Raw genomic sequence first — 26,810 nt, 5'->3', positions numbered from 1 at the left:
TTTAACTATTTATTTGCCAAGACACAAGGGGCAGCGCTGGGTCCCCAGGGCAGCGGTCAAAGCTGCTGGCACAGCCACCAGTCCCAGGGCAAGCTGGGGGAGGGCTGGCAGGGCGATGACCTTGCTGCCCAGGACACAGGGCATGGAGGCATCCCCCAACCAGAGCTGTGAAGCTCAGCCGAGGTGCTGTGTCCTTGCTCCGACTCTGGGCTCCGTGGCTCATGAGCGGGCGAGTCAGGGCAAAGCTGTTCTCCCTCGTCTTCCTCCCTGCCCCTCGCCATGGCAGGAACAAAGCAGCTGTTTCTATGCAACTTTCCAAGGGGAGAATGAGCTATGCTGTTTCCACGTGCTCCGGGCCCTGCGTGCGCTGACCGTGGGGAGGGCCCTGCCTCCTCCTGGCATGCCCAGTGCTCCTGGCACAGGTGCCCACCACCGCAGAGCTTCCTGTTTCCTACCTCATCCCCCTCCCTGGATGGCAGTGACTGCACAGTTTGGGCTGGAGGGTGCTGGTCCCAGAGGCCAGGGCGCCTTGCTTGCAGTGGGGATGCACGGTGCAGCTCTCAGCTCCACCCCGGAGCAGGGAGGCATACCTGTATCTTCACCGGCCCTCCTGGCATGCACTCTGGTCCTCGGCGTGCACGTCTCACCCATGCTCCCCTCGCCCACTCTTCCCCAGGCATCCTGCCTTATGAGAACACCCCGTGGGAGGCTCCACATCCCCGTGCCATCATTCACCCATGCACCTTCCCTCACCAGAGGTGCAACTTCCTAGGCACAGTCCTTCTTGCTGCCATGTGTGGATGCCTGAGTGTACAACCATGCACGCACATGCAGAGGTGAACAGCTTCATGCCTCCTCCTCCTCCAGGGGTGCAACCTCACGGGTGCCTCCTGCTCTGGGCACACACATGCACATGTGTTACAAGCACTGCATTCTCCTTGCTCACGCACATCCATTGTGCAATGCTGTCAATGCACCTGGACTCATGCACACACACATCACACGTGCCACGCAACACACAGTGTGTTCTCTCTCTGCCCTGTCCCTGTGCTATCCCCCTTGTCCTAAGCAAAACTCATCGTCCTCTGGGGGCAGAAGTTGGACGCCCCCTGCCCCATAGCCAGCTCTCCCTGCTGCTTGCCCTGGGGACAGCAAGGGCGCCCTGGGGCCCTGCTCCATGTTTATATTGTAAATAGGAACTCCTACAGCAATAATTTTCTGTGCATGATTGATTTTTCTGCCAGGTTTTGTATTGGACACATCGCAGCCAGACAAGTCTACTGAGAGCCGGCCACCTGCAGTATTACTTGTAATGCCATTCAGGGATATTAAAGGGGCTTCTGCCACTCGTCCCCGTGTCTCTGAAGATCTGTGCCGCTGGCTTTGGGGAGGTCACAGCTGGAGCTGGAAAAGCCGGGAGCACGATGTGACGCTCCAGCCGCAAGCCCTGTGGTTCCCCGTGCTTGACCCCTCTGCACAACTCCAAGGACAGGGGTGTTGCTCTGAAAACTTGTGTGAAAATAACCCCTGGACCAAAGGGCAGTTGAGCCAATCTCTTCTACACTGGGGAGATGCCTTTTTCACACACCTGCTGGGGCCACTTGGTGGAAATACTGCCATTGCTGATGGGTTTTGTGCAGGAAAAAGAGGAAATTAAACATCCTCTCTCGGCGCGTGCTGCAATACAGACCCACCGCCTGTTCTGAGATTAGCTGCATGCACATGCCAAAAACCTCCGCACCGATCAGGCTGCCTTTGCCACCCCCCAGGAGCTCAGAAACAAACACAAGTAGACCCAGGAGACTGTGCCCATCTGTCTGGGTGCCCAGCTCTGTTCACACGTCGCCTGCCGCTAGCAAGAGCCTGGGGATTGTCACAGCACAGCGGAGCCCTGGTCCCTCTGGCCCGACAGCTGCCGTTGTCTAGCACTTCGGGGAAAGGTGTCACCTCCCCATAAGGCTCCGGGATGGCCTCTCCCTCCCCTTTCATCCTCCAAAGGCCCCAAATGCAACTGGAGTGCAGGGTGCTGAGCAGCTGGTGGCTGCAGTGAAAGAGGAGGCTGCTTTGGCCCCAGCTCTTAAGGAGGGGAGCGAGTGGGAAACCTCAGCCCCAAACCTCTGCTCTGTCCCACCCTCTTGCTCCTAGGCTCCCTCACTAGCTGCTTTCCTGAGGGCACTGGAGGAGAGTCCCGCTTGCCCCGGGGGCTTTTGTCACCGGTGCCCCTGGCACTGTCTGAGTCTGCGAGCAGCCGCCCCAAGAAGGGCATGCAGCAGCAAGCAAGGGCTCCGTATTAAAAGCACCCTGCTGATTAAAGGCCGAGAGCCGGAGCAGAGCGCTGGCCTGATGGGAGAGAGAAGCAAAGGCTGAAATCAGAGCCCCGCAGGGAGCAAATGCCCCCCCTGAGCTCCCCCAGGAAGGGCTTGCCAGACATGCGGGAGGCAGGCCCCAAAGCCACAGCTTTCCCACTCACTCCATCCCCAGACACTAGATCTGGGATCACCCTCGGTACCAACCTTTGAAGCCAGCACATGGCAGCTGCATGGAGTAGATGCGCTGACATAGGACAGGTCCATCGGTGGGTGCGAAACGAGAGACCAAGGCTGCAACTCCACATTAGGACTTCCCAGGCCTCTAAATGCTAGAAGCTGGAAGGGAAGATGGGCCAGAAATGGGTCAGTCTGGGTAAATGAACATCCCCTTAATCTGGCGAGATACGGGGTGCTGGGTTAGATACGCCAATAAGGAGAAGCTCTCACGTGTGCCATTCCAGGCCCCTTGGGACATCAGATAAATGACCAATAGTCACTAAATACTTAGCTAAGCCTTTGCAAAACTCTTCTCCTTGATTGCCCCCTGCCCATGGGGTTGCACGCCTACCCCAAAACGCCCTAACCGGGAAGCAGTGAAGGTCTGAGTTGGCAGGCCAGTCACTGCACGACTGAGATGCATGCTAAGCCCGGGTCTGGTGAACCTGTGCACGAGCGGCTCTCAGGCATCCCCACATCCAGAAGCAGGATTTAGCCCAGCCCCAGCAAAGCTGGTGAGAGGCTTCCAGCTCCAGAAGTAGTCACTGCAGCGAGTGGGGTGGGTGCACTAGCCTTTTCCGGGATGGAACCGTTCTTGCAATGGATCTGGCACAGGGCAGCAGCCTGGCCTCCAGACGGGTACAACCGCGTATTGGCAAGGCTCTGCTCGTCTGCCAGGTGCACGAGAAGTGCAGCCCGCCTCCGCACTGCAGAAACCAGCCCCAGAGCTCATCTGTTCCCATTTGTCCCAGTTGCCAGGTGTACTTGTGGCCGTTTGCCCAGCTGCAGGGTGAGGGGGCCAAGAGGACAGGCCTGCCGGGAACAACAACACACCCCAGGAGGGCTGGGAAGAGGGCCTGGGTTTGGCTCCAATGGTGCCACCTGCCTCCTTTCATTCACGTGGGGACACCTCCTTTGCCACCAGCCCCTGGTCAGCATCAGTCATGCCAGGGCAACGTCCCCTCACCGGCAGCCAAGGAAGGCAAAGTCTGTTGTGGGGCACAGGCGGGCTCCCCGACACAGCACAGAGGGGCAGATTACAGGGCTTTGAAGGAGTGGGTAGGGCACTGTCACAGGTGGACGTCTTGGAGGTGCCAGCTGCTGCAGGAAGGAAGGAAGTCCCGGAGCCCCGGCGCTCGGCACAGACAGATCCAGCAGTGCCAGGCACAGGGCTGTCCTGTCCCTGCAGCAGCACAGACACGGTCCCGCTGGCTCGAACTGCCTGGATTAGGGAGGGGATCAGGGCAGGGGCTCCCTCCCCAGCCTGCGCCTCCCGGCCTGGATCCACAGTTTCTCTCCACCCCCGGGCAGGGCCAGCCCGCCTTGTGCGAGGCCGGTTGTGCTGCATCACGCTGAGTCTGTCCCCAGGAAGCTCACGCCCAGATTCCAGGCCCGGGCAGGGCAGGCGGAGCCGCAGCAGAGCGGGCGTACAGCGCTCCTTCCCTGCAGCCGCCGGGCACGGCGGGCATGGGGAGCCAGGCGGGTGAGGGGCCTGGAGGCTGCAGCATCCACTCCGCCGGCATCCCCGTGGTGCACAGCGTCCCCATGAGCGTCCTCATCCGGCCCCTGCCGCCCGTGCTGGACCCAGGCAAGGTGCAGAGCCTGATGCGGACCATCCAGGTAAAGCCAGGGCGGACTGTGGGGCTGGGGAGACCTGGGGTCGGGGCAGCTATCCCCTCTCCGTGCCTCGGCTGTCCCTAGGGAGGGAAATGGGCCCGGTGATCCCGCCCAGGGCTCGAGGCAGGATGGCAAGGGTGGGCTGTCGGCTGTCTTGGGTGGTTTCCTCCGCTTCCTGCCTCAGCTTTCCCCAGCTGTGAAAAGGGCTTGGGACAGGATGGCAAAGGCTGTTGGCTGCCCTGGGTGGCCTTCCCTGCTCTGCCCTCAGCTTTTCCCATCTGTGAAATGGGCTTGGGGCAGGATGGCAAGGACTACCTGTTGTCCTGGGCATCTTTCCCCACTCCTTGCCTCAGCTTTCCCCACCTGTGAAATGGCCCCAGTGATTCCATCCAGGGCCTGGGGCAGCAAGGGCTGTCAGTTGTCCTGGGCGGCCTTCCCTTCTCCTTGCTTCAGTTTTCCCCATCTTTGAAATGGGCACAGTGATCCTGTCCAGGGCTCAGGGCAGGACTGCAAGGGCTATTGGCCCTCCTGCACTGCCAAGCATGGGGGCACGCTGGGGGGTGCTAAGCATGGCCCCCTGGGACTGGGGACCCCGGGGTCGTGCTGCACTGTCATACTGCTCCAGCCTCTCCAGCAGGTCTGCTGCTGCGCGCGGCGCTAGCCCCTCCAGGTGGCCCACGGAGGCAGGGCGGATGCTGCCCGGGTGCTGGGCGTGCGGGATGCCTGGGTGACCCCCTGCATCAAGTCCTCGGTCTCTGTGCCCCCCCAGGAGGACCCCGACAAGGTGCCCCCCATCGACGTCCTCTGGATCACAGGCAGGCAGGGTGGGGACTACTTCTACTCCTTCGGGGGCTGCCACCGCCACGCCGCCTACCAGCAGCTGGGCAGGGAGACCATCCCTGCCAAAATCGTCCGCTCCACCCTCCGCGACCTCCGCACCTACCTCGGCTCCTCCACCCCCGAGCTGCAGTAGGGCCCTTGGACCTCCCCTGCCGCGGGCGCTGACAGCCGGACCTGCCATGCGCCACCAGCCCTGGCGATGCCCTGTGCCCCCCGCCTGCCTGGCTGAGGCCACAAGGAGAGTGCCCTGCTCGGCCCCCACGAAGGAAGGAGCCTCCAGCCCCAGCGTGCAAAGCCTGGCAGGTTCGAAGGGCAGCCTCCGGGGACCAGGCAGTCCATAACGGGCAGGGGAGAGGGGTGATGCTTTTTAATGCCAGTGCTTTGTGTGTTTGTATAATAAAGCCAGTCTGGGTACTGTGTGCCAAGGGGCGGTTGTGTGTGCAGTGTGCAGGAAACGTGTGTAAGTGTGCAGCCTTGCACATACAGCAGCAGGCACATGCCAGCCACCTGCAACTCTGCAGCAGTGTCCAGAAAGAAGGAGGTGCAAAGCCAGGTGTGGGTGCCCACACCAGAGGGGCACATGGGGCCGTGCACATGTGGCCGTGTCCGGAGAGGTGCAGGACATGGGGCCGTGCACATGTGGCCGTGTCCGGAGAGGTGCAGGACATGGGGCCGTGCACATGTGGCCGTGTCCGGAGAGGTGCAGGACATGGGGCCATGCACACATGGCCGTGTCCGGAGAGGTGCAGGACACAGGGCCATGCACAAGTGGCCATGTCCAGAGAGGTGCAGGACACAGGGCCGTGCATGTGTGGCCGTGTCCGGAGAGGTGCAGGACACAGGGCCGTGCATGTGTGGCCGTGTCCGGAGAGGTGCAGGACACGGGGCCGTGCATGTGTGGCCGTGCCCGGAGAGGTGCAGAACACGGGGCCGTGCATGTGTGGCCGTGTCCGGAGAGGTGCAGGACACGGGGCTGTGCATGTGTGGCCGTGTCTGGAGAGGTGCAGGACACGGGGCCATGCACAAGTGGCCATGTCCGGAGAGGTGCAGGACACAGGGCCGTGCATGTGTGGCCATGTCCGGAGAGGTGCAGGACACAGGGCCATGCACAAGTGGCCATGTCCAGAGAGGTGCAGGACATGGGGCCGTGCATGCGTGGCCGTGTCCAGAGAGGTGCAGGACATGGGGCCGTGCATGCGTGTCCGTGTCCGGAGAGGTGCAGGACATGGGGCCGTGCATGCGTGGCCGTGTCCAGAGAGGTGCAGGACATGGGGCCGTGCATGCGTGGCCGTGTCCGGAGAGGTGCAGGACATGGGGCCGTGCATGCGTGTCCGTGTCCGGAGAGGTGCAGGACATGGGGCCGTGCATGCGTGGCCGTGTCCGGAGAGGTGCAGGACATGGGGCCGTGCATGCGTGGCCGTGTCCGGAGAGGTGCAGGCCGGAGGGGAGCAGCCAGCAGATGGCATCCTCACCCTGCTTGGGGCCGTCTGTCTGTCCAGAGCCGGATCTGTCCTTCTGGGGCTGGGGGTGGGAGGGATTGGTTTCCTCACGCCCCTTCAGAGCAGTGGATCACCTGTGGCACCCAGTGCCCTCGGGGATCCTCCAGCCCCGTCCGTGCTCCCGTCTCTGCCATCTGAAGCACTGCCCGGAGCTCCCTAAGGAGCAGGTCCGAGGCTGGGTGTTGCTCCCCCCCTACAACCTGTTGCACCCCCGGGACAAGCTCAATGCAGCTGCACTCTGGTGCATCTCTGGAAGGCTTCACCTTCTTCTCTCCAGCAAACCGTCAGGGGCTTCTGCCGGCCGGTGGTTTCCTTCTGCTGCTCCGAAATGCAGCAGTGGGGGCCCCTTCAGCAGGTGCAGTCGTGCCTGGGTGACCCAGGGGCCCTGGGCTCCTGCCAGGCTCCTATGCAAGGGCAGGAAGCCGCTCAGGCCCATCCCAGAAGCTTCATTACCAGGTCAGTGGCTCAGTGGCTCACCCACACTCACACCGTGAGTCAACAGCAAGACCAGCACCACGTGTCCCAACGCCCTGCTCCTGCCATCGGCCACGCTCCTCCCTGCACGGGTCCTGGCCGGAGACCTGAGACAACCTGAGCGTTGCACTGGGCAATGCCTCAGTTATGTGGGGCTGCTGGGGAGAGAGCGTGGTCCGTCTGTCTGCCTCCACCTGTCCTAAACCGAGTGTGCACTGCACTGTGCGGCGGAGAAGGGCCTGAGACCCCCCCCCTACCTGGCCATGCCGCCTGCCTCATAGCCCTTCCTGCCAGCACCAAGGCCGGGCGCCCAGCTCCCGAGCGAGCCCCCGCCGGCTGCAAGCAGCAGATTGCTTGTGAGCCATTTCCGCCACAGCCCGCGGAGAGGAAGGGAAGGGAAGAGAAGGGGCTGGGGCCGGGTGGGGGCTGCCGAGCCCTTGTGCATCTGCAAGGGAAGGAGCTGAGTGTCAGCGTGCCGGCCGCCGGCATCGCATCAAAGCGGCCCCCGCCTGCAGGAACCGGCCGCATGGCCCTGGCAGCTGCTCCCACGGGGGCTGTGAAGCTGGCTGAAGAATCGTGGCGTGCTAAAAAGTTTCCTCTTGCTGGGGAAGGGAGGGAAGGAGGTGGCATCTCCAGGGATGCCTGCAAAGGGGGCAGCGTTCAAAGGCACCCTGCAAGCTGCCCACCTCCCCGCCACGGCACCGCACCCGGCACTGCAGGGCAATAGGTTTCACCCCAGACACCCGGAGCTCCCAGCTTCATTCCCCCCTGCAAATGTACCTGGCCCATTTCACAGCTAGGGAAAACTGAGGCAGGGAGCAGGGAAAGCTGTCCAAAACAACCACGAACCTCTGAGGCTGATGCGTCTTATGGTTGGGGTTGTCACTTGGGGAGCAGGGTGCAGTGCCCTCGGGCAGTCTCCAGCCCCCTGCCCACTGCAGGCACCTCCCGGCGTTTCCTGCTCCCTGCTCAGCAAGCCCCGCGGGACCTGCTCTTCCCCGCTTCCATCTTCCTCTGTAAACAGAACCCGGATGTGCCCGAGCCGGCCCCGGCTCCCCGGCGCAGGGCGCGCCAGATCTCAGCCTCTCGCTCGTGGATCCAGAAAGGAGCAAGTCCCGGCTCAGGGAAGGAAGGGGCCAGGGCAGGGCAGCCGGGACCCCTTCCTCGTGCTCGGGAGGAGTCTAGAGGCAGCAGGGAGGGCCTGCTAGCGAGGGAAGCTTGCCATGGCTGGGCTGGCATCCTCTGGGCAGGCTGGAGCAGGACGGGACCCAGCCCTTGGCTGCCCATCCTACCCCTTGCCCGGATGTCCCTGGAGCCAGCTCTGGTTATTGATCTGTGTTTGCTCTGTCTGTGTGTCTGTCTCTCCACCTGTCCCCCTCGCCTCCTTCTCTCTGCCTGACCTGCGAGGCCTCCGGCGCGGCAGACTGACAAACGACCTCAGCTGCCTCCAATCCATTCGTTCCAGCGCAGGAACAAAGGCTCTTTGTGGGACTCGCGCTCTCTTCATCTCGCCTGGCTCGCGAGGCTTCCCCGCTCCGGAACTGGGGCAGACTCCCCCGCGCGACAGGCGTGTAATGCGTTCCAGGCTCCCGCGATGCGCCGTGTCGGCCCTCACAGCCCGGCAGGTAGGAGGCCGGGGGACAGCCCAGCCTCGTGGCGCTGGCCGGCGAGGGGAGAGATATGGATGGTGGTCGTGCGGTGGAAGCTGCCCGTGGGGGGCCCTTCTCCAAGGAGAGGGATGCTCCTGCCCTGGGCCTGCCCGCAGCATCCCAGAGCCGCAGCTGAGTTTGCATGAACTCCATCCTTCCTGGATGCCCTGGAAAGCCCAGCCTCACCTGCTCAGTCTTGGGGCACAGAGGAGAAGGGGCCAGGTCCAGGTGCCCCAGGCCCAGCGCACTGGGATGTCAGGAACAACATGCGGGGAGGTCACGTCCAGAGACGGATGATGCAAGCTGGGGCCCGGCTGCGATGGAGGGACATGGAGCCCAGCTCTGTTGCAGTAGCCAGGCCCCGGAGCCAGCCGGCGTCACGTCAGCCCCGGCCAGCTGAACCGCTCGCGCAGACCCAGCGCCTCTTCCCGTGGAGGGGTCCGGTTTCCAGTTGAAAGGAGGCCGCTGGTGGATCGCGTTCCCGCCAAAGCGCGTGAAGCACCTGATGGCTCCCGACACGCTGTCCTTCCCCGGGAGGCTTGGGGCATCTGGCACGGCCTGATCTGGAGTGCATGGGTGAGCTGGTCCACTGCCCTGCGGGGCCTGCACACGCGTGCCTCGCGTTCCCATGCTCCACACCTCTTCTGCACGGAGCCAAGGGCGATCCCCACTAAGCGCGTGCCTCAGTCTGTGCTGCGGAAAATGGATCTAGCACTTGTGGAGCACTGTCCTCTGCCTCTACCAGCACCCCAGGACCCCCAGCCCTCCCCGCCCATGCGCTGTGAACCAGCATCCTTAGCCCCTGGACAGGGGTGTTACATAGGAGCAAGGTCTGGATTGATCCTAACCACGGAGAAGCCATCAGTAGCACCCCAGCAACTCCAGCCCCGTGGCCATGGTGCCCTGCGGGAGCCAGCACCTTCAGTGGAGCCAACCGTGCCACCCTGCCGGCTCCCGGGCATGCAGCCTTTCCAGGGCATGGCGTGCCAGGGCCGTAACGGCAGGCCCTGGTGCAGAGGGAACCCCTGCCGTGCTGCGGGGTTAATATTGCTCGCCTTCGGAGAGGGAGACCCCGGGGGCAAGCCAGGCCTGCGACCCTGCCCACCAGGCCAGGGACACGGGGCAGAGGGGGCTGCTCGGAAGGGCCGCGGGGCCGCGGGGTCAGGCCGGCCGTGTCCTGGTGGCCACATGTGCCCCGGCTGCGTCTGGAACCCATTTGCCGCGGCTGGCAGCGGTGTTTTCCCAGCAGGAATGTGATGGGCCCCCCGAGGTGGGGATGGCCGCCCGGCCCCTCCGGGCCATCTGCTCCCTGTTTGTTTACCTACGCCGCAGTATCACGGCCCGGAAAAACACTCCTCCGAGGGGCACAGAGCGGGGCCTTGCCCTGGAGAGGCCAGCACAGGGAGAGGGGATCCCTGCCCCCGGCTTTGCAGCCCCCGTGGAGACCCCCTGCATCCAGGACCCGTTCTGCGTCCAGCTCGCGTGCCAGCTACGGTGCGTCTGGCACTGCCAGCACCGTCTCAGCTCCAAGGGACGGGTGACTTGCCCAGGGACCCCCAGGTAGTTGGTGGCAGAGGCAGGCTAGGGACTGGAAGCCCTGACCTGCCTTGTCCCAGACTCACGGTCTGCTCACGTCCCCCCAGCATCTCTTCTCTCCCCCTGGCTCTGTAAGCTGCGTGGGGCAGGGGCTGCAGCGGGGTCCCTGCTCCTGGCTGGTGCTGGAGCCCGGGGGGTGGCTCATGCATGCTTCTCCCCCTGCACACCCCCAGCACCCCTCTTGCTCCATTGCCCAGGGCAGCCCTGCACACCATGCGCGGTGCAGCGGGGAGGGTTTTTCCTGCGCTACGAGGCTCCCTCCTTCGCCGTCAGCTGGCCTCCATGTGCTGCCTGACAGCTGCACCTGAGTACACAGCCCCTGCCGATCCGTCTTGCCGCCTGTCAGGGCCTGGGGGCTGTTCCAGCCCAGCCAAATCACACCCCAGCAGGGGGGCCAGCATGGAAGAGCCCCCTGCCCGGGGTGGGGAGGGGGGAAGAAAAGCTGTGCTCCGAGCTCAGGAAGGCCTGGGAGACGGGCCGGTATGTCTCCGCGTGGAGCCGTCATCTCCGAGGGTCCTCCCAGCCCTCCGTCTGTCCATCATGTCCGGGGCCGGGGCCACGCATTGAGTCCGTCCTTCTGTCATCTCTGTGCTTCAGCCGCCCCCGGGCTGTGCGAACGATGGGTTCAGGGCTACAGCAGACGTGCAAGGGCTTGGGAAGCTCCTGTGAGGAGCCATCGAGGTCTCCACGGTGCTTTTTGCCTTCAGCTTTCCCCAGCCCGGCCTGCCCTGGGGGGTGCCTGCCTCCCCCCAGGCCCCGGGGCTGTCCCCCCCCCATGCCCACAGCCTTTCCTTGCCAGATCCACAGGTAAAGAGCAGCCCCGGATTCACACCTAGATACACACGCAGCCCTCGAGCCAGGGTCGCTGCTCCAACCCAGGCAGGGACCACCAAAGGGCAAGGGGACGTGGGCACTGCTAGGGGACAGCAGGGTGGAAGGGGGCGCCCTGGACGCCTGCCTGGATGATGGCGGCTTTGGAGGGGGGCTGCAGGGAAGAGTCAGGCTGGCACAGAGGGGCGCACCGCGGGCCTGCCACCCCAGAGGCTGGAGAGGTTGCAGGGGTCCCTGGAGCTGCCGGGCATCCCTGCCACCCTCGGGGCGCTCTGGAAAGGCGCTGGGCCTGCTCTCCCTGCAAAGCTGCATCCCGTTTCCTCCCCGCCGCATCGCTGGGGCTGGAGGCTCTTTGGGGCAGAGACCGCTCGGCTCTGGGATTCCCTCTGCTCCCCCCGCCCCTCCGCGGCAGCCCCAGGCCGTACCCTCGTGCAGGGAAGGGGCAGTGGGCAGGGAACCGGGGAGCTGGCGGGGGTCTGCACCAGGCGCCGCTCTCAGCCTGTTTGCTTAAGCTGCCTCCACAGCTTGACCCGCGGCGCTCCCGGATCCGCACGCTCGGCCTCGGGCCGTGGGGGAAGGACGAGCAGGAAGCCTCGGGCTGCTTTTCTTGGCTGGCTTCCCCTCCTGCCGGCGCTCTCTGGGGCACGCGGCGCGGGGACCGGGAGGGGAGCAGGGACCGGGGGCCGAGAAAGCGAGAGTGCGCGAGCCGCACGGCTCTCCAGCGGGAGGGGAAATCTCTTGGCTATAACTCACCGGCGCAGGAAGCCGGTGGTGGGCAAAAGCTCCCCATGCATCGGGGGGTCAGAGCCGTGGGGCCTAGCCCCAGATGGAGGCCTCTGCCGGGCCAGGCTGGACTCGCGCCCCTGGGGAAACTCCTGCAGCTCAAGGCTCTCACTCTCCTTGCAGGAAAAGATGTGATTTTTCCACTGCCGGCACACACCTTCCTCCCGGAAACGCTCCGGGCCAGGCAGGCGGCAGCCCCCCTCCGGGGCAGCGCGCGTGACGGGCAGGGCTTTCCATCGCAGCGGTTGTGGGGCGCGGGGGAGCCGCTCGCTTCGGCTCTGCGTGCCCCTGCGCTCGCTGCAAAGGGCCTGGGCTGGGGGGCCTCGGTCCCAGTCCATCCCCACTGTGGCACGGAGCCTCCTGCTTCGTCGTGCCCCCGGTATCCAGGCCTGGGGACGGAGGGGCTCTAAATGGAGCCGGACAGCTGGCAGCTGCAGGGCACCAGGCCGGATGGACCCCCAGCAAGCCCCCAGGAAGAGGGTCTTGCAAGGGGTCTGGCTCCATGCGCCCTGTTTGGACTGCGGCCACCCTGCAGAGCCATGTTTGCAAGGTGTCTGCGCTGCCCGCGCAGCCCCACTCCTCCTCTTCCCCCAGGGCAGAGGGGTCGGAGCCATCTCCCTGCACCCGCGGCCGCTAGCTTTAAATTCTGGGGGCCGGGGCAGCACGGCAGCCCCATTGGCTGGCCGCGAGTCAGCTCCCGGTTCCCAGCCCCTCCCCGGACTTATATACAGAGCCTGCTGCGAGTCCCCCCAGAGCGAAGGTACCACCCTCTCTGGCTGTGCTCGGAGCAGCTGGGAAGACGTCAGGACCTGCCGAGAAGCCCAGGCGTGGGCAGGGCTGGAGGTGGGGGGTCCCCAGCGCGCCGGGGAGGCGCTGAGACCCACAGCTTCCAGCCTGGACCGCGCCGAGCAGGGGCCTGGGTCCGGCCGGGGGTCCCTGCCATGGCTTTCACCATGCTGAGACCCGTGGCAGCACACGTGCTGTACCCCGACCTCAGCCTGCTGTCGGAGGACGAGGAGAACCGCAGCGAGAGCGACGCGTCCGACCAGTCCTACGGCGCCTATGAGGGCCTGGAGCCCCACGGGAAGGTGGCCCGCAAGCCGGGGCCGCTGGTGCTGGTGAAGCAGCGGCAGGCGGCCAACGCGCGGGAGAGGGACCGGACCCAGAGCGTCAACACGGCCTTCACGGCCCTGCGCACCCTCATCCCCACCGAGCCCGTGGACCGGAAGCTGTCCAAGATCGAGACCCTCCGCCTGGCCTCCAGCTACATCTCCCACCTGGCCAACGTGCTGCTGCTGGGCGAGGGCTGCGAGGACGGGCAGCCCTGTTTCAGTGCCATCTACGGCTCCAAGGGCGAGCTGGAGGGCAAGCAGCCCCGCAGCATCTGCACCTTCTGCCTCAGCAACCAGAGGAAAGGGGTGAGTCCCCGTCGTCGCCCCCACCCGCCAGGGAAGGAGACCGCAGGGGTGTCGCTGCAGGGCACCGCGGAGGCAGGGATCTGGGGGACCGGTGCAGGGCAAGGGGAGCATCAGCGGGGCATGCTCAGCTGCCTGGGATGGGTCGAGGCAGGGCAGAGGGATAGGGACACACTGCCCTGGCTCCTGCCAGCTGCATGACTGCATGCGAGCCCAGCAAGAGCCCGGGGATAGCAGCAAGGTCCGGCCGGAGCATTAGCAGCTCTTGGCTCAGTCCTGCCCCAGCCTCTTGCTGGCCGGCCGTGCAGATCCAGTATAACCACGCAGAAGCCGAGGGAGGAAGGGATGGGTCTCTGCACTCACCTGGGTGCCAGGGCATAGTCTGTCCGGGTGGTCACAGAAGCGGGATGCCCGCATGCCGCCCCTCAGCTGCTCGCTGCTCCTGTCTGGCCTTCCCCCCAGGTTGCCAGCGCGGTCACCGACAGCTGGCTCGGGACCAGCGTGTTTTGCTTCACACGCAGTTAACTGCACAGTGGGGGAGAGAGAGGGTTGGTGACGTGCCCCCCACCTCCCTCCTCCGCAAGCCAGTGTCTAACCTGGAGGGCAACAGGTCTGTAGGGGTGGCATCCAGGCAGACCTCAACCTCGGTCCTGGGGTTTGTCTCTACTTCTGGGATCTCTTGGATGCCTGGAAATGCACAGCTGGGTCCCTGGGGTGGGCGGAGGGTTGCGGGGGAGCTGAGCAGACAGACCCGGAAGAGCCAGCAGCCCCTGCAGCCAGATGTTCAAGCCAGACACACACGCACCCCGCTCCCGCATCACGTAGCATGTGCTGTTTGCATGAGTTGTGTGCATGTCCAGACCAGACACAGGCCTGAGGTCCAGCCGGGGACCTCAGCTGAGTCTGAGGGCCTGAGTCCGGACCCCAGACCCTGAGGCTGTGCCCCCGAGTGCATGGCTCTGGGCTCATTTCCAAGCCCTGAGCGAGTGGGCAGCAAGGGGGGCAGGCCTGGGCTGAGGCTCCCCTGGAGAAAGGGGCTGGAGGGGTTTGTGCTTCCACCCCAAGCCAGGCTGAAACCCCCTGCCCTGACCCCCGCCCCGTGCACCAGCTAGGAGGTCGCCGGCTCTGCCTGGGGTGGGGAGCACAGAGCAGGAGAGAGGAGCCCGAACTCCCAGAGGAGCCCAGGGCTGCAGCCCCTCATCCAGGTTTCATCTGCACAAGGATGGGAGAAATGCAGAGGTGCAAGCGTTCACCCCGTTGTCCTTCAGGACAGGCCACCATGGGGCTGGGGCTGGATGTAGGGGCAGCATCTCCTGGGATCTACCCCATCCCCTCCAGGCCCCTGCATGTGCACAAGCCGATCCCTGTACCTGGAGGGACTCCCCTGGCAGCCCCTGCTTCACCCCCTGGATGAGGCACAGGCCCACGCTGCTGCCCGAGACCTTCCTTGTTCCCCCTGGCTTCAACCCTCTCTGTTCGCCCCTCTCCTCTCCCATCCCTCCCCTCTCAGCTCCCTCCTGGGGTTTGGAGCTGTCTAAGATGAGAGACTGAAAGCCAAGCCCCCCTTGCCCCCCAAGTCCGGAGGCAGCAGTGGCCCCTCACTGCTGGGCAGTTTGCTTGAGGGGGGCAGGAGCCAGGTGCAGCCACAGACACAGCCACCACCTGCACCCCCGGGGCACCCGCTCCTGTTGGGGACGGCTCTGAACATCCCAAGAGAGGAAGCCTCCGCGCTCTCCCAAAAGAGAAGATCTAGGGGTGGGAAAGGACCAGCCCCAGCACCAGGATTGGCGCCCAGGTGTCCGGCATGGCTCCATGTGCCTCTGCTGGTCAGCGTCCTGTGAGGCCTCTGGAGCTTTGGGGTGACACCAGTGGGGAACAGGTGCTGCGGCTGATGGCCGTGCCCTGAAGACCTGGGCTCCAACCCCAGCTCGGGCGACAGGTGGAAGCAGCTGCGTGCCTGGGTCAGGCTGGCACTGACCCCAGCCACGGGCCTCTGTGTTCCCATGGTCTGGGGCAGCTCATCGAGGCTGGACGGGCTGAGCTGGGGGAAGCTCAAAGGAGAAGTGCAGAGGAGGAGGGTGGAAGGAAGGGCAGAGCTGGCTGGCACAGGGCAGGATGGGGAAAGGGGAGAGGCTGGGGAGCAGGAATCACAGCTGGGGGGCCTGGGTGGGAGATGGGTCTGGGCTCTCGGCAAGCCGATGGGGGGGTCCTTGCTTAATCCCCTCTCCCGCCGGTACTGCCCCTCTGCCCCGGGGCAGCTGGCCTCCACTGACTCCCACCCATCGCCGCAGACATGCCCTGAGCCTCCTGCCCTGCCCCGCGCCCCCCATCACTCGCTTCCCCTCCCTTCCCTGCAGGGCAGCCGGCGGGAGCTCGGGGGCAACTGCCTGAAGGTGCGAGGGGTGACACCCGTGCGGGTGCCGCGGAGATGAGACGGGGCCCAACACGGCAGCCCGGCGGGCCGAAGCCCAGGACACACATGCTCCGCACTCTGGAGTGGGGGGAAGGTGCCAGTGCCCCCCCGGACCCCCGGAGAAGACGAGGCCACGTGGCATGAGGGGCTGCTCGCTGGACTGTAGGGACACAGAGGGCTGGGGCTGCTCAGCTTGGACTTGAGGGCAGGACCCGATCCTGTACCATCCCCGGAGGATAGCGAGCACCCCGGCGACGCCAGGACCCCCTGCCTCCGGGGGGTGCCGGCCCGGTGGCTGGGCTCCGAGGCGCAGGGGAGTTCTCCCCGGGCCGTGGCGCGGAGCATGGCGAGAGGGCAGGGTCTTGCCGGGCTGGCCACCACGAGTCGTCATTTCAGCAGGTTTGAAAATAAAGCTATTTTTGGATCAGCCGGCAGGTCTGCTCCAGCCCCAAAACCCGTCTTGCACCCAGCCCTGGGGAGGGGGCACGGGGGCTGGAAGGAAGCAGAGGGGCTCAGGGCCACTCTAATGCATTTCCCAGCTCCCCAGTGCAGCCCAGGCCACGGGCTGGACCTGAAACCATCCGCAGGGGGAGTTTGTCCCAGCCTGGACAGTCCCGTGGCTTTAGCTGCTGCTACAAGGATCACCTGCCACCCCAGGCTCCAGGTGGGGGGGCCCTGGGGACCTCTTCTAGGCCCGTGTCATGCTTCCTTGAAATCCCCAGGGGCCAAATTCTCCCCCCCAATTTCCCCTGCATGGCGTGGGTGCAAAGCTCCCTCAGGTGCCAGCGGGACCTGCTGGTAACAGAGCACTTGGGTGTGCTATCGCCTCGGCTGTGCGGGGACGAGATGTGTCCCTGAGCACGGGCACAGCTGCAAGGCTTTTCCCGGGTGCTAGCGACTTGCTGCTGGGCTCGGGATGGAGAGCCTGCTTTCACCTGGGAGGGTGGGAGCGAGGGGCCTGGGGAAGCGATTCCTCGGTGGACTGGTTGCAGAGACATGCTTATGCCAAGGTTTGAAACTGGCCCAGGGAAGGGCAGTGCCGTGTCCTTGCCAGCTGCAGCAGGGTTCAAGCCCCAGCTCCTGCCCCCTGCTCCTGCCTCCCCGTCCTTGCCTAGGGGACTGGCCGTGCCTGCCTGCATAGCTGCACTGACTCCTTGCTTGGAGGAAGTCTTGAGAGCCCTGCCTGCATCTCCGTGGTGGTAACGCAGTGGGGACCAAGCCCAGCCCGGGGCCTTAGCCCATGCTCACGTGCTGCCCTGCATCAGCCTGTTGCACAGGCTCCCTTTAGCCTGGGATGGCCCCGGCAGGGCTGGGAAAGGTGCAAGGAGGCAAAGGGGACGCAGCTGTGGGGCAGGGCGCCTGGGGCCGGCCTCCCGTATATAGAGCAGAGGCTGCAGGACCGGCCAGCCCGGCCCGGCCCCAAGGCCACGCTGGCTGGGCAGGCAGAAGGATGCATCAGCCGCTGAGTCAGCCCCACGCCCCTGGGGCTTTCCTGGGGGCTGCAGAGCAGTGCTTTTCCCAGGCCGGGGGAGGACAGCGCCCACGGGGCCCAGGAGACCGGGCACCGGTGGGATGGAAGAGGCGGTCTTTCCCCTTGCTCATGTGAGAGGCACCCTCAGATTCAAGGGGTCCCCCCATGCCTCCACGTGGTCCTGCTGTTTGCCTCCTATGAGGGCTGTGGCCGTGGCCTGCGCTGGGCCAGGCTGGGGGACGGCGGGGAGGGGGAACCAGCAGCATCCCCAATGGAAGGAGCAAGGGCTGCTCCCCAGGGTGTGGGGTCCCCCCTCTGTCCATCTGCCTCCCTCCCTCCCGGCTCCCTTCCCCCAGGGGTTGATTTATGTAGCTGACAGCGCGGCACAGCTGTGAGCCTGAGTCCCAGGCAGGGCCGGGGTGGGTGGGGAGCGGTTTGTTCTCAGCGTGTCTAATCTGTACCAGACCCCGGTAAACAGCCGTGAGATTCTCCAAACAGCCCTGGGACATGGGATCCCTGCCCCCGGGTTTATGGGAGGGCACGGGGGGGCTCGTGTCGGTAAACAACCACAGCTAGACGTGCGAGGGGGTGCTTCCTTTGCAAGCCCTGCAGCACCCGGGCAGGCCGGAGGCGCGGAGGCTGAGGCAGCACTAGCATATGGCTCCCGTTGCCGCTGTCCGTGCATTGGGCAAGGCTGTGCTTGCACGTAGCCGCCGGGAAGCAGGGACGGGGTGAAAGGGTACGGCAGGGTCGCGGCAGACGTGTCTCCGCCGCTCATGCTCTCCGTAGGTGCGCAGACCTTCGCCGCCACGTTCCTTCCATCCCCGCGGCCCCGGGATGCGTCCCTCTGCCTCCCTCCTTCCCTTGCTCCATCTTCCTGAGCTCAGACACCCTTGGAACAGCTCTTGGCCGCTTTCTCTGAGACAGGAAGGTGTCCCCGAGTCTCAGGAAGGAAAAACACTCAGTGCTGAACCCACCGCAACCATCTCCGAGGGACTGGGGCTGGCGGGGCTCCAGGCCTGACATCACCTGGGAACTGGAAGCAGGACCGCAGCTGCACTCGGCTCCTGTTATTTTTCTGTTTAGCTCGTGTTTTTTAAATGTTCTTTTTATAGCTCGCTTTTTCCCCTCTCCGTTCCCCTCCCAAATACTTCAGGCTCTCTGAGACTTCAGTGCGAAGGGCCAAAGCCTGAGGAATGCGGAGAGGCCGGACAGCGCGTTTCTTCCTTCCCAGGAGCCAACTCCCCTGTTGCGTTGCACCGGGGGCGTCGAGGAAGCCGGGGCGGGGGGCTCGTCCCAGAGCCCAGGGTGCAGGTCGGGCTGGGGCATCCCCCACACAGGAGTCGGCAATCCTACCGTGATGCAATGCCAGGCTGGGAGCCCTCCCTGCAGCCACCCCCCAAGGGTGCTAGGGCAGGGGCGGGAGCCCAGGTGCAACCGCGGGGCGAGAGGTGGGAGGGAGGGATGGAGCCATCCGGCCGTGGGAGGGATAACCGCAGGCCTCCGACTCCTACTCGTGGTTGGATGAGCAATTGGGCAAGTGCTCAGACCCCAGGGCAGGGGGTGAGAAGCAGACTCCTCATTTTTCTGCTGTGTCTGGGATTCGGAGGCTTTCCCCCTTGAGCTGAAGGGTGCAAATTGGGAGGCGCTGCCAGGGGCATTAGAGCGGGAATGTCTGAGCCCCTCTATAGGCCAGACCTGCCCCGGCCCGTGGTAACGGGGGTCCTGACCCTGCATTGGCCCTGGCCAGCTGTGCACAAAGCACCCCTGCTCTGGAGCACGGCGCCTGCCCCCTCCCTCCTGGTCAGACACATCCCGACGCATCCCTGAGCAGAGCATCGCGCTCGGCCCCAGTGCCACGGACCCCGGGGGTGAGCTGAGCGCCAGGGCCCCCAGCAAGAACCCCCTCTCGGGCAGCTCCCCAGGGCTGGGTGCTGCGAGCGTGAAAGCTGGGGGGTGCAGCACAGGGGCAAGCCAGGAACTGCTTGCTCACCATGCCCCCAGCTGGGAAAGCTGCTGTGGGAGGACGTCTGCCTCCATCCACACATGGGAGTATGCCCGCGTCCACGCGGACAGCTCTTTATCGCCCACCCCAACGCCCGTAGCCCCTTGCTCCTCCGCGCTGGCCGCGCTCGTGCTCTCCGGCTGTTTGCTTCTCTCTGACTTCCTCCATTCCTCCTCTCTCTCCTCTCCAGTCCCAGTAGGGACAGGGTGTGAAACGTACTGCGCGGGGTGAACAGCAGGTTAATCTCCGAACGGAGCTTCCCTCTGCAAACAATAAGACAATGCCCGGCCGGGGGCTGCCTGCGTAAACCGCCCGCCCGAAGGGAAGTTGTAATATTTGTATTTAGCAGGCAGTAAATTAGGAGAAACAAGGAGATAGGAGGCGATTACAGCCGCGCTCCTTCCAGCCCGTCCAGCGGGGACCCTTGGGGCCACAGCCTGGCCTGAAGGTCACCTGAGCTGCTCTTGTCCAGGACAGCAGCTCACCCCAGCGCGGGGCAAAGAGACCCTCGCATGAGGCGAACGCCCCATGTTGCCCCTCGTGCCATGGCTTGGAGCCTTGCTGCAGGCATGGCCACGTAGCCGGGTAGACGGGGCTGTCAGGGTAGACCCAGCTGCCACTCCACTGGGCTCAGGGGTGGACTCCAGTGGGGGGAAAGAAAGCTGGAGAGGGACCCAGCAGCTGGCCCCCCATCCTGGCACTGCCGCTAGCAGGGGGCAAAGAAGCTGGCCAAGGAGCACGGCCGTGGATGGAGCAGGAAGGGTCTTGCCTCTCTGGAGCCGTGGTGCAGGAGATTGCTGCTCCTCCAGCTTCAGCCCCTACTTTGCTGCCAGGCTGCAGCCCCTCCACAGCAGAGAGGAGAGAGGGTCCCGGTGCCTGGCTGTGCCGGGGTGGGGGGAAGAGGCAGGCCTGGCTTGTAGGGCCCCCCCTCGCCGGCAGGGTCTGGAGCTTCCTGCTGGTGCGCAGCCCCGGGAGCTCGCTGGGAGCCTCCGTGTTTCGGAGGAAGAGGAATGTTCCTGGGTGAACTGGAGCCAAGGGCTGCAGCTTGCATGCACATGCACACGTGCCGACATGCACACTCAGGTGCACGTACGCACGCTCGTTGCCACGCATGTGCACACGCATGCAGCTGGGAGAGACGGACAGAAGCAGGAGGCAGTTCGTGGAAAGGGCGTGTGGCCCACCCCATGCGCGAGGGCAGGGTACAGCTTGCAGCTAACACAGCATGGGGATGGCAGGGCTCCCAGGGTGTGCTGGCACGTGGATGGGGGCAGGTCATTTCAGGCAGGCCCCCCACCCCCAATCAGGGCCCTGGCCCCTACCAAAGGACTCTCCCCAGGCACCGCATTTGGGGACTGGGAGCAGTTATGGAAACCCGGGGGTCAGAAGATAAGACCCCGCTTCCTCTGTAGGGAAGAGAAGGAAGCGCCAGCTTCCATTAGCTGCCAAAGGACAGAGACTGTGCAAAAGGGGCTGCACAGGGCTGATGGGGTGCTGCATTGCACTCCTGCCTCCCCGGTGCTGGAGCTGAGGCCCTGACCCCCGGGAACCTCCATGGGGGTAAGGGAGGGGCCTGCCCGGTGTCAGTGCACAGCGCAGTGAGGGGGTGCAATGCAGGAGAGCAGGACAATACCCTCATTAGCACCCCCGTGGCCATGGGAGCTGGGGTCAGGGACATAGGGGCTAGGCTAGCACTAACTGCTGGTCTCCCAAGCTGGCTGCAGGAGTCCCTGCCTGGCTCTGGGGAAGGTCTGTGCATGCAAAACCCCCAAATATGGGGGACCCTGGATGCCATCCCGTAGCATCCCAGGTCTTGCTGCCTTTCTCATGCATGCACCCGTCAACCCCACAGCAATGGGGCACGGGTGGCCTGCCAGGGCAAGGGTGAAGGCCAGGAGACAGGGGTGAGCAGGGGCAGCTGGGGGGGAGGTGAACTGTGGAGGGCAGGACCGGGCAGAGAGATGAGCGTGGCACGGGGGCCCCGGCTCGTGAATCAGCCGTTTTCCCCCCACACGGCACATCCCTCCAGCCCCCTCGCTGCCCACACGAGCCCACGTCAATGCCACGGCAAAGGTGTTGGAACAATCGCTGACCACCAGCTATTTTTAGGCACTTGGATACGGCCGGGCCGCTGACAATGGGGGGAAGGGGGCTGGCCTTCCCCAGTGGCCACTCAGCGGGCGAAGGGCCCGCAAGGTTTCCTCGATGACTTCGCCTTGTACAATACAAGGAAAGCGCAGCGGGGAGATGCTCAGGCCAAGCGCTCCGCTCCTCTGCCTGATGAGAGTGACCCCGGGCAGCCGCGGCCAGGCCAGCGGGGGCGGCCGGGGACGAGCCCCCCGCGTGTGGGAACGCAGGGGCTGCACTGCACAGACTCAGGCTTTCCATGAGGCAGGGCCAGGGCTTTCCATGAGGCATGGGGCTCCAGCCTGGCTCCTGCCTGTCTGCGGCTCCCACCCGTACGCGCCAGCGGGCCGGAGCGCCGCAGCCTCGCCCAAGCCCTGGGGAAGGTAGAGGAGAGGGTCTCCAGGGCAAGGAGCTTACCCCAGCCCCTCTTCACAGTCCTCCACCCTGGGACGCTCAATTGTGGGCACTTCAGGGCAGCCAAAGCCCCGGGTGACAGCCACTGCTTGCCAGCTCAAGGAGCAGAGGGCTGGAAGTCCTGCTCCGTGGGCATCTGCCGGCGACTGCTCCGAGCCCCTTGGGTTGGCACAGGGGAGGGGGCTGTCTCGGCATGCATGCGAGCTGTGTCTTATCTTGCGGTATTGACCCCATGGCCACGCACTCCAGGGCCAGGAGCCAGCTGCCAGCCCTAGTCCCGCTCCATTTACTTCCTCCTTCAGTCTCCCCCTCTCAACCTGAGCTTGGCACAGAGGTTGGTGGCTGGTTTTCTTCAGAAAATGCAGATTTCCTTGGAACGAGCTCATGGGTTTCCATGGCAGGAAGTCAAGAAGCCTGAACATGGGAGACGGAGTTTGCAAAGGTCACGGAGCTCCTGTTCAGAGCTCGGGGTCTGCACGACGCAGGGAAAGGGCAGGGGGTCAAGTCAATCTGGTTCCAACCCTTGCCATCCAGGAGCCACGCAGCCCAGGCAGGTCATTGGGGTTCGGGCGGGGAGGGAGGAGAGCTGGGACAGGGGTGAGCGTGGGATGTACCCGGGGGCGGGGGGAAGAAGGGGGCCAGAAGGAGAATGGGATCTCAGATCTGCTCCAGACCGGGGCTCCCCTGGGAGCCCTCGGGGAAGCTGCATGTTGTGCGAAGGCATTGTCCAAGAGATGTCACACCCACGGCGACCCCACCCCGCTCCCGCCCCGGCCCCCCAGCCGGGGGCATATGGCCTCTTTCCTTTCTGCTTTGTTTTGGCTTCTGTTTCCTTCTCCGTGGGTCTCTCCGGTTCCTCTGGGGAGCAGCATCCAGCAGCCCCAGCTCTGCCGCTCCGGCCCAGGTCCCAGGGCTGCGCTGGAGCCAGCTGGGAATATTCCCCTGGACCTCTCCCCTGCGACTGCCCTGCCCTGCACGGTCTGCTGGTCCCATTGCCCTGCTGGGATCATCCAGGACCCACCGCTGGGACAGGGAAGGAAACCGCCCTCCCAGCTGCAGCCCTTCAAGGGAGATCTCCCTCACACCCGTTTTCATCCACCTCACTCTCTGGCTACTTTCTGCTCTACCCCGCGCTCCAGGTGGGCCCCATCACCTGCCAGTTTCCATGCTGGTCCCCGCTCCCTGCACTCATGTCCCTTATAGATCACAACATGGTTCTTTGAGTAACTCTGATATCTGTTATTAGACCAACTCAAATAGCTGGAAAAATTCTTCAAAATTTTGAACCTTGTCTGCCTATGTCCTTAGACTAACACGGCTACAACCTGGACCCTTACAGATCACAATGCATCGACGGAAACTTTGCACTCTAGCAGCATTTCCAGGGAGCATTTCAGGCCATGCAATGAGAGACACAAGCCTTTGCCCAGGCTCTGCTCCAGGAATACAGCAAAAACAGGTGGTAAGGGCTTTTCCTTGAACTGAAGGAGTGCTGCGGGCCAGGGCGGAAGGGCCGGGACACTGTCCTGCTGCCTGGCGATTGCCCTTAGGCTGCACATGGGAGCTGCACCTCATGGCAATGGGGGTATCGGAGAAGGGGGTGCTGCTGGAGCATCATTTGTAACCTTGCTGTTAGCAAATTTGTCCTGCAGGGCCCCCGTGGGCTTGAGCTTGGTCTGCATCCAGCAGGCTCTGAAGAGCCCCACGTCACTCTGTTGCTCCATAGCTGCAGCCCCACTGGCCCCTTCCCTCACTTCCAGGCAGGCGATGATGCAGCCAGACACGGTACAGCCTGAGCCAGGCTAGCCGAGCCCAGGGCTCCCATACAGCCTGCATTGCTCCGACACAGCCTGATTCTCCCAGCCCTACTCTCCCCATCCTCTTCCAACTGTGCCAGGGGGCTCAGTTTGGATCCTTCTTCTGAGTCAATGGCATCCCCTCCATGCTGGGACTGCCAGCATGGGAGAAGGCAGTACGAAGGCCTGGATCTTGCAAAAACACAAGCACTGGTGGGACTTTCACTGGGTTTCACAGGAAAGTGTGCTTGGCCAGGACCTCGCCTCTTCTTTTGGGGTAGCAGGTCACGTGTTGTCTAGGCCATTTTGTCCCCCAAAGTCTGGCCCTTTCCCCTTGCTGACTCTGCAGGGACCGGACCCGGCTCTGAGCGGGGCTGGGATAAGCCCCCGGTTCTGAACAGAAGATCAAAGTTGCCACCTGGTGGCAGAGTCTGCGAACAGGAATCTCCGGCTCCCGCGAGATGGACGGGGCATCGTGTCCGAAAAAAGGAACTTTAAAAAGCCGCTGGGACCTTGCCTCCACTCAGCGCCCCGCTCTCCCTGCTCAGCACCCTGGGTCTGGCAGGCTGAGCCCAGCTTTGCAAGAGCAGCGCTGCATTTGGGGACAACCAGTGAGGCAGAGCCCGACTTCCTATCAAGATTTACTGGCTTCTACCCCAGGAGAGCACAGAACAACTGCAGACTCTCCCTGTGCCTGAGGAAGGGTGTTTGTTTGTATGTGAGAGCTTGCAAAGAACATTTTTCCACCTATTTAGTTGGTCTAATAAAAGATACCCCATTTACCCAAGACAACCTTGTCTACCAGGAGTTTCAGCAGCCAGGGTGGAGTATCTGACCCGACCTCAGTCTTGGCTGCTGAGGGACACTGCAGCGAAACCTGGTTAATTCTGCAGGAAGCAGCCCTGGAAGTGCAGGAAGCAGGGCCAAGCCCATGAAATTAGCTTGCAATTGAAAAGCAATTAAAATGCATCCAAATGATCTATATTAGGGTAGGACTTGGGCAGGCATTAGCAGGCAAAACTAAGACAAAGGGCAAGCCTGAAGACAACAGTCCCCTTCTAACAATGTGGGAACAGGCCTCGCTGGAGTTTCAAATCCAAGCTGCCTTTTCAGTTATTCAAACACTTAAAGGAACCATCCAGACACAGTGACAGACCCTGTGAGCTTTTCCACTTCTGGGTTTTCACAGGCAAAACCTCTCCCCCAAACTTTGCAAAAGAATTTCATGCTTGGGCATGATAAAAAAAAATGCTCCAAAAGAGTCCCTAATCCCACCAATGCTGATGCACAGGCTTAATTTTATGCGCTGTTAGTTTTAGTAGCTACTCTCAGCACATCAGATTCAGCACATGCCGAATTCAGTGCAGAACTGGAGCTAAAGATAGTACTAAAGAGCAGGAAATTATAAATAGCCCTGTCAGCCAGATCGTCATGTTTTCTATGGGAAATCCTGCCACACTAGCTGGGCCCACGGTAACAGACCTTAGGATCTGGACCACGCACACTCAGCGCAACCTGGTGCTTCTCCGATGCAACCATCACTGTGTCCAGCTTCAAGCTGTAACCTTCGGAAGAGCCACCAGCACATGCTGACATTGCCATTTTTTCTAGTGTTTGTTATGACATCGCACGCTCACTTGTTACCATCACATTTTGCTGTGAGATCACTTTTGGTATACTGTGATCACAGAATAGTGCATTATGACACCAGGTTATGACATCACATTAGTGCATGACTATTGCATTTAGCTATGACATCGCATTTTGAGACACTGTGGGTACGTCTACATGAGACGCTTTGAGCACAGTAGACTAATTCTAGTGCTCATTAGTGCAGTGGGCAAAGCCCGTGCTAATGCACGAACATGCAGTTGAATTAGTCTACTGTGCATTAGCGTCACCTAAGTAGCACTGGTTGCTGAGCATTTAGTTAGTAACTATTACCTACCCTATCAGTACCTATTAAACACAGATTATGTTTAAATATGATATCATCAACCCTGGGCACACCACGGCCCAGAATTGATATGTCAGCATCACAGAATCATAGACTCACAGACAATGAAGGTTGAAGGGACCTCAGGAGGTCACAACTAGTCCAACCCCCTCCTTCAGGCAGGACCAGCCCCAACTACATCATCCCAGCCAAGGCTTTGTGTACCTGGGTCTTGAACCTCCAAGGATGGAGACTCCACCACCTCTCTGGGTAACCTGCTCCAGTGCTTCACCACCCTCCTAGTGAGAGAGGTTTTCCTAATATCCAACCTAAACCCTCCTTGCTGCAACGTGAACCCATTGCTCCTTGTCCTGACGTCTGCCCCCACTGAGAACAGCCCAGCTCCATTTTTGCAACTCCCCTGCAGGGAGCTGAAGGCTGCTATTCAATCCCCGTCAGTCTCCTCTTCTGCAGGCTAAATCAGCCCAGTTCCCTCAGCCTCTCCTCACAGATCATGTCCCTCAGCCCTCAACCATTTTTGTTGTCCTCTGCTGGACTCTCTCCAATTTGTCCACATCCTTTCTGTAGTGGGGGGCCCAAAGCTGGACATAAGACTCCAGACGTGGGCACGGCACTCCAGATGTGGTTAACTTGTCACGTGTTAACTTGACGTGTGACAGGCCAACTTGGCAGTGTTATGCATGTGTGATATCACTGGGCACCTCAGGAACAGCGACCGTAGGAGCTGAGCCACTTGCAGGTCCCAGCTCCTAAGCCAGCCCCAGGGCCCTGCCCGGAGCCTGCAGATCAGTGCTCCTTCCCGTGGCGCTGGTCACTGCCAGAGACTTGTCCTCCTTGTGCCAAGAGAGCTGGAGAGAAACCTGTGGCCTCAGTTGCCCGGACTCGGGGAAGCAGCTGCGATTGGAATGAGCGGGCTGCAAAACAAAGGCGGCTGCAGAATGTCTTTGACAGGTGTTTGTGTTGTTCTCCGGGTCCGGCTGCCGTGGAAAAGCCCTGCCCAGCCCTTACGGACCCCAGGGGACGGTGCACAGATCCCCTCCTTGGGAGCACGGCAGGACTCGCCCGGTTACTCAGCTCCAGCATCAACCCGGTCCCCTGAGTCCCGGCTCTGCTGCACACACAAGTCCAGGGGGCCGGGATGGAGCACAGCCCCCGAGGCCCCGATCCTGGCACGCTCTAGGAAGCACTGCAACAGGCTCCCCAGGGAGGTGTTAAGAGTCTCCATCCCTGGAGGGGTTTAAGACCCGGCTCGACGAAGCCTTGACCGGGCTGATGTAGCTGGCGCTGGGGCTGGTCCTGCTTGGCGCAGGGTGCTGCAGATGACCCTTCCAGCTCTGAACCCCGCCCCACTGCAGCGTGCAGAACTACCCCTCCCAGAACCCACTGCGCCGCCGCGGG

General features: G+C 63.1%; 2 protein-coding genes and 1 long non-coding RNA gene across 3 annotated transcripts; 2 read left to right on the top strand and 1 right to left on the bottom strand.

Moving 5' to 3' along the window:
* Positions 1 to 1,031: 1,031 nt before the first annotated feature.
* LOC109282693 (uncharacterized) lies at positions 1,032 to 13,787 on the bottom strand. The gene is made up of 3 exons (XR_002089723.2): positions 13,593 to 13,787; positions 2,514 to 2,645; positions 1,032 to 1,502 (listed from the first exon to the last, which is right to left on the bottom strand). It is a non-coding gene; the product is annotated as an uncharacterized LOC109282693 (long non-coding RNA).
* Positions 3,851 to 5,401, top strand: SRXN1 (sulfiredoxin 1). The gene is made up of 2 exons (XM_006274258.4): positions 3,851 to 4,145; positions 4,912 to 5,401. Exons 1-2 carry the CDS (start codon positions 3,993 to 3,995, stop codon positions 5,113 to 5,115), a joined length of 357 nt encoding a protein of 118 aa, XP_006274320.1. The 5' UTR covers positions 3,851 to 3,992; the 3' UTR covers positions 5,116 to 5,401.
* Positions 12,107 to 16,064, top strand: TCF15 (transcription factor 15). The gene is made up of 2 exons (XM_006274259.4): positions 12,107 to 13,232; positions 15,587 to 16,064. The coding sequence occupies exons 1-2, from the start codon at positions 12,225 to 12,227 to the stop codon at positions 15,659 to 15,661; spliced, it is 1,083 nt and encodes a 360-aa protein (XP_006274321.3). The 5' UTR covers positions 12,107 to 12,224; the 3' UTR covers positions 15,662 to 16,064.
* Positions 16,065 to 26,810: the final 10,746 nt, after the last annotated feature.

The sequence above is a fragment of the Alligator mississippiensis genome, chromosome 9 (genome assembly GCF_030867095.1).
Source record: "Alligator mississippiensis isolate rAllMis1 chromosome 9, rAllMis1, whole genome shotgun sequence".
Lineage (NCBI taxonomy): Eukaryota > Metazoa > Chordata > Crocodylia > Alligatoridae > Alligator > Alligator mississippiensis.
The sequence above is the reverse complement of the archived record's forward strand: the minus strand, read 5'-3'. Positions and strand labels throughout refer to the sequence as shown.

Coding starts and splice junctions, on each gene's coding strand:
- TCF15 (XM_006274259.4), top strand. CDS start 12,225: ATGGAGCCGGACAGCTGGCAGCTGCAGGGCACCAGGCCGGATGGACCC. Junction 13,233..15,586: donor TCAGCAACCAGAGGAAAGGG/GTGAGTCCCCGT, acceptor CCTTCCCTGCAG/GGCAGCCGGCGGGAGCTCGG.
- SRXN1 (XM_006274258.4), top strand. CDS start 3,993: ATGGGGAGCCAGGCGGGTGAGGGGCCTGGAGGCTGCAGCATCCACTCC. Junction 4,146..4,911: donor GCCTGATGCGGACCATCCAG/GTAAAGCCAGGG, acceptor GTGCCCCCCCAG/GAGGACCCCGACAAGGTGCC.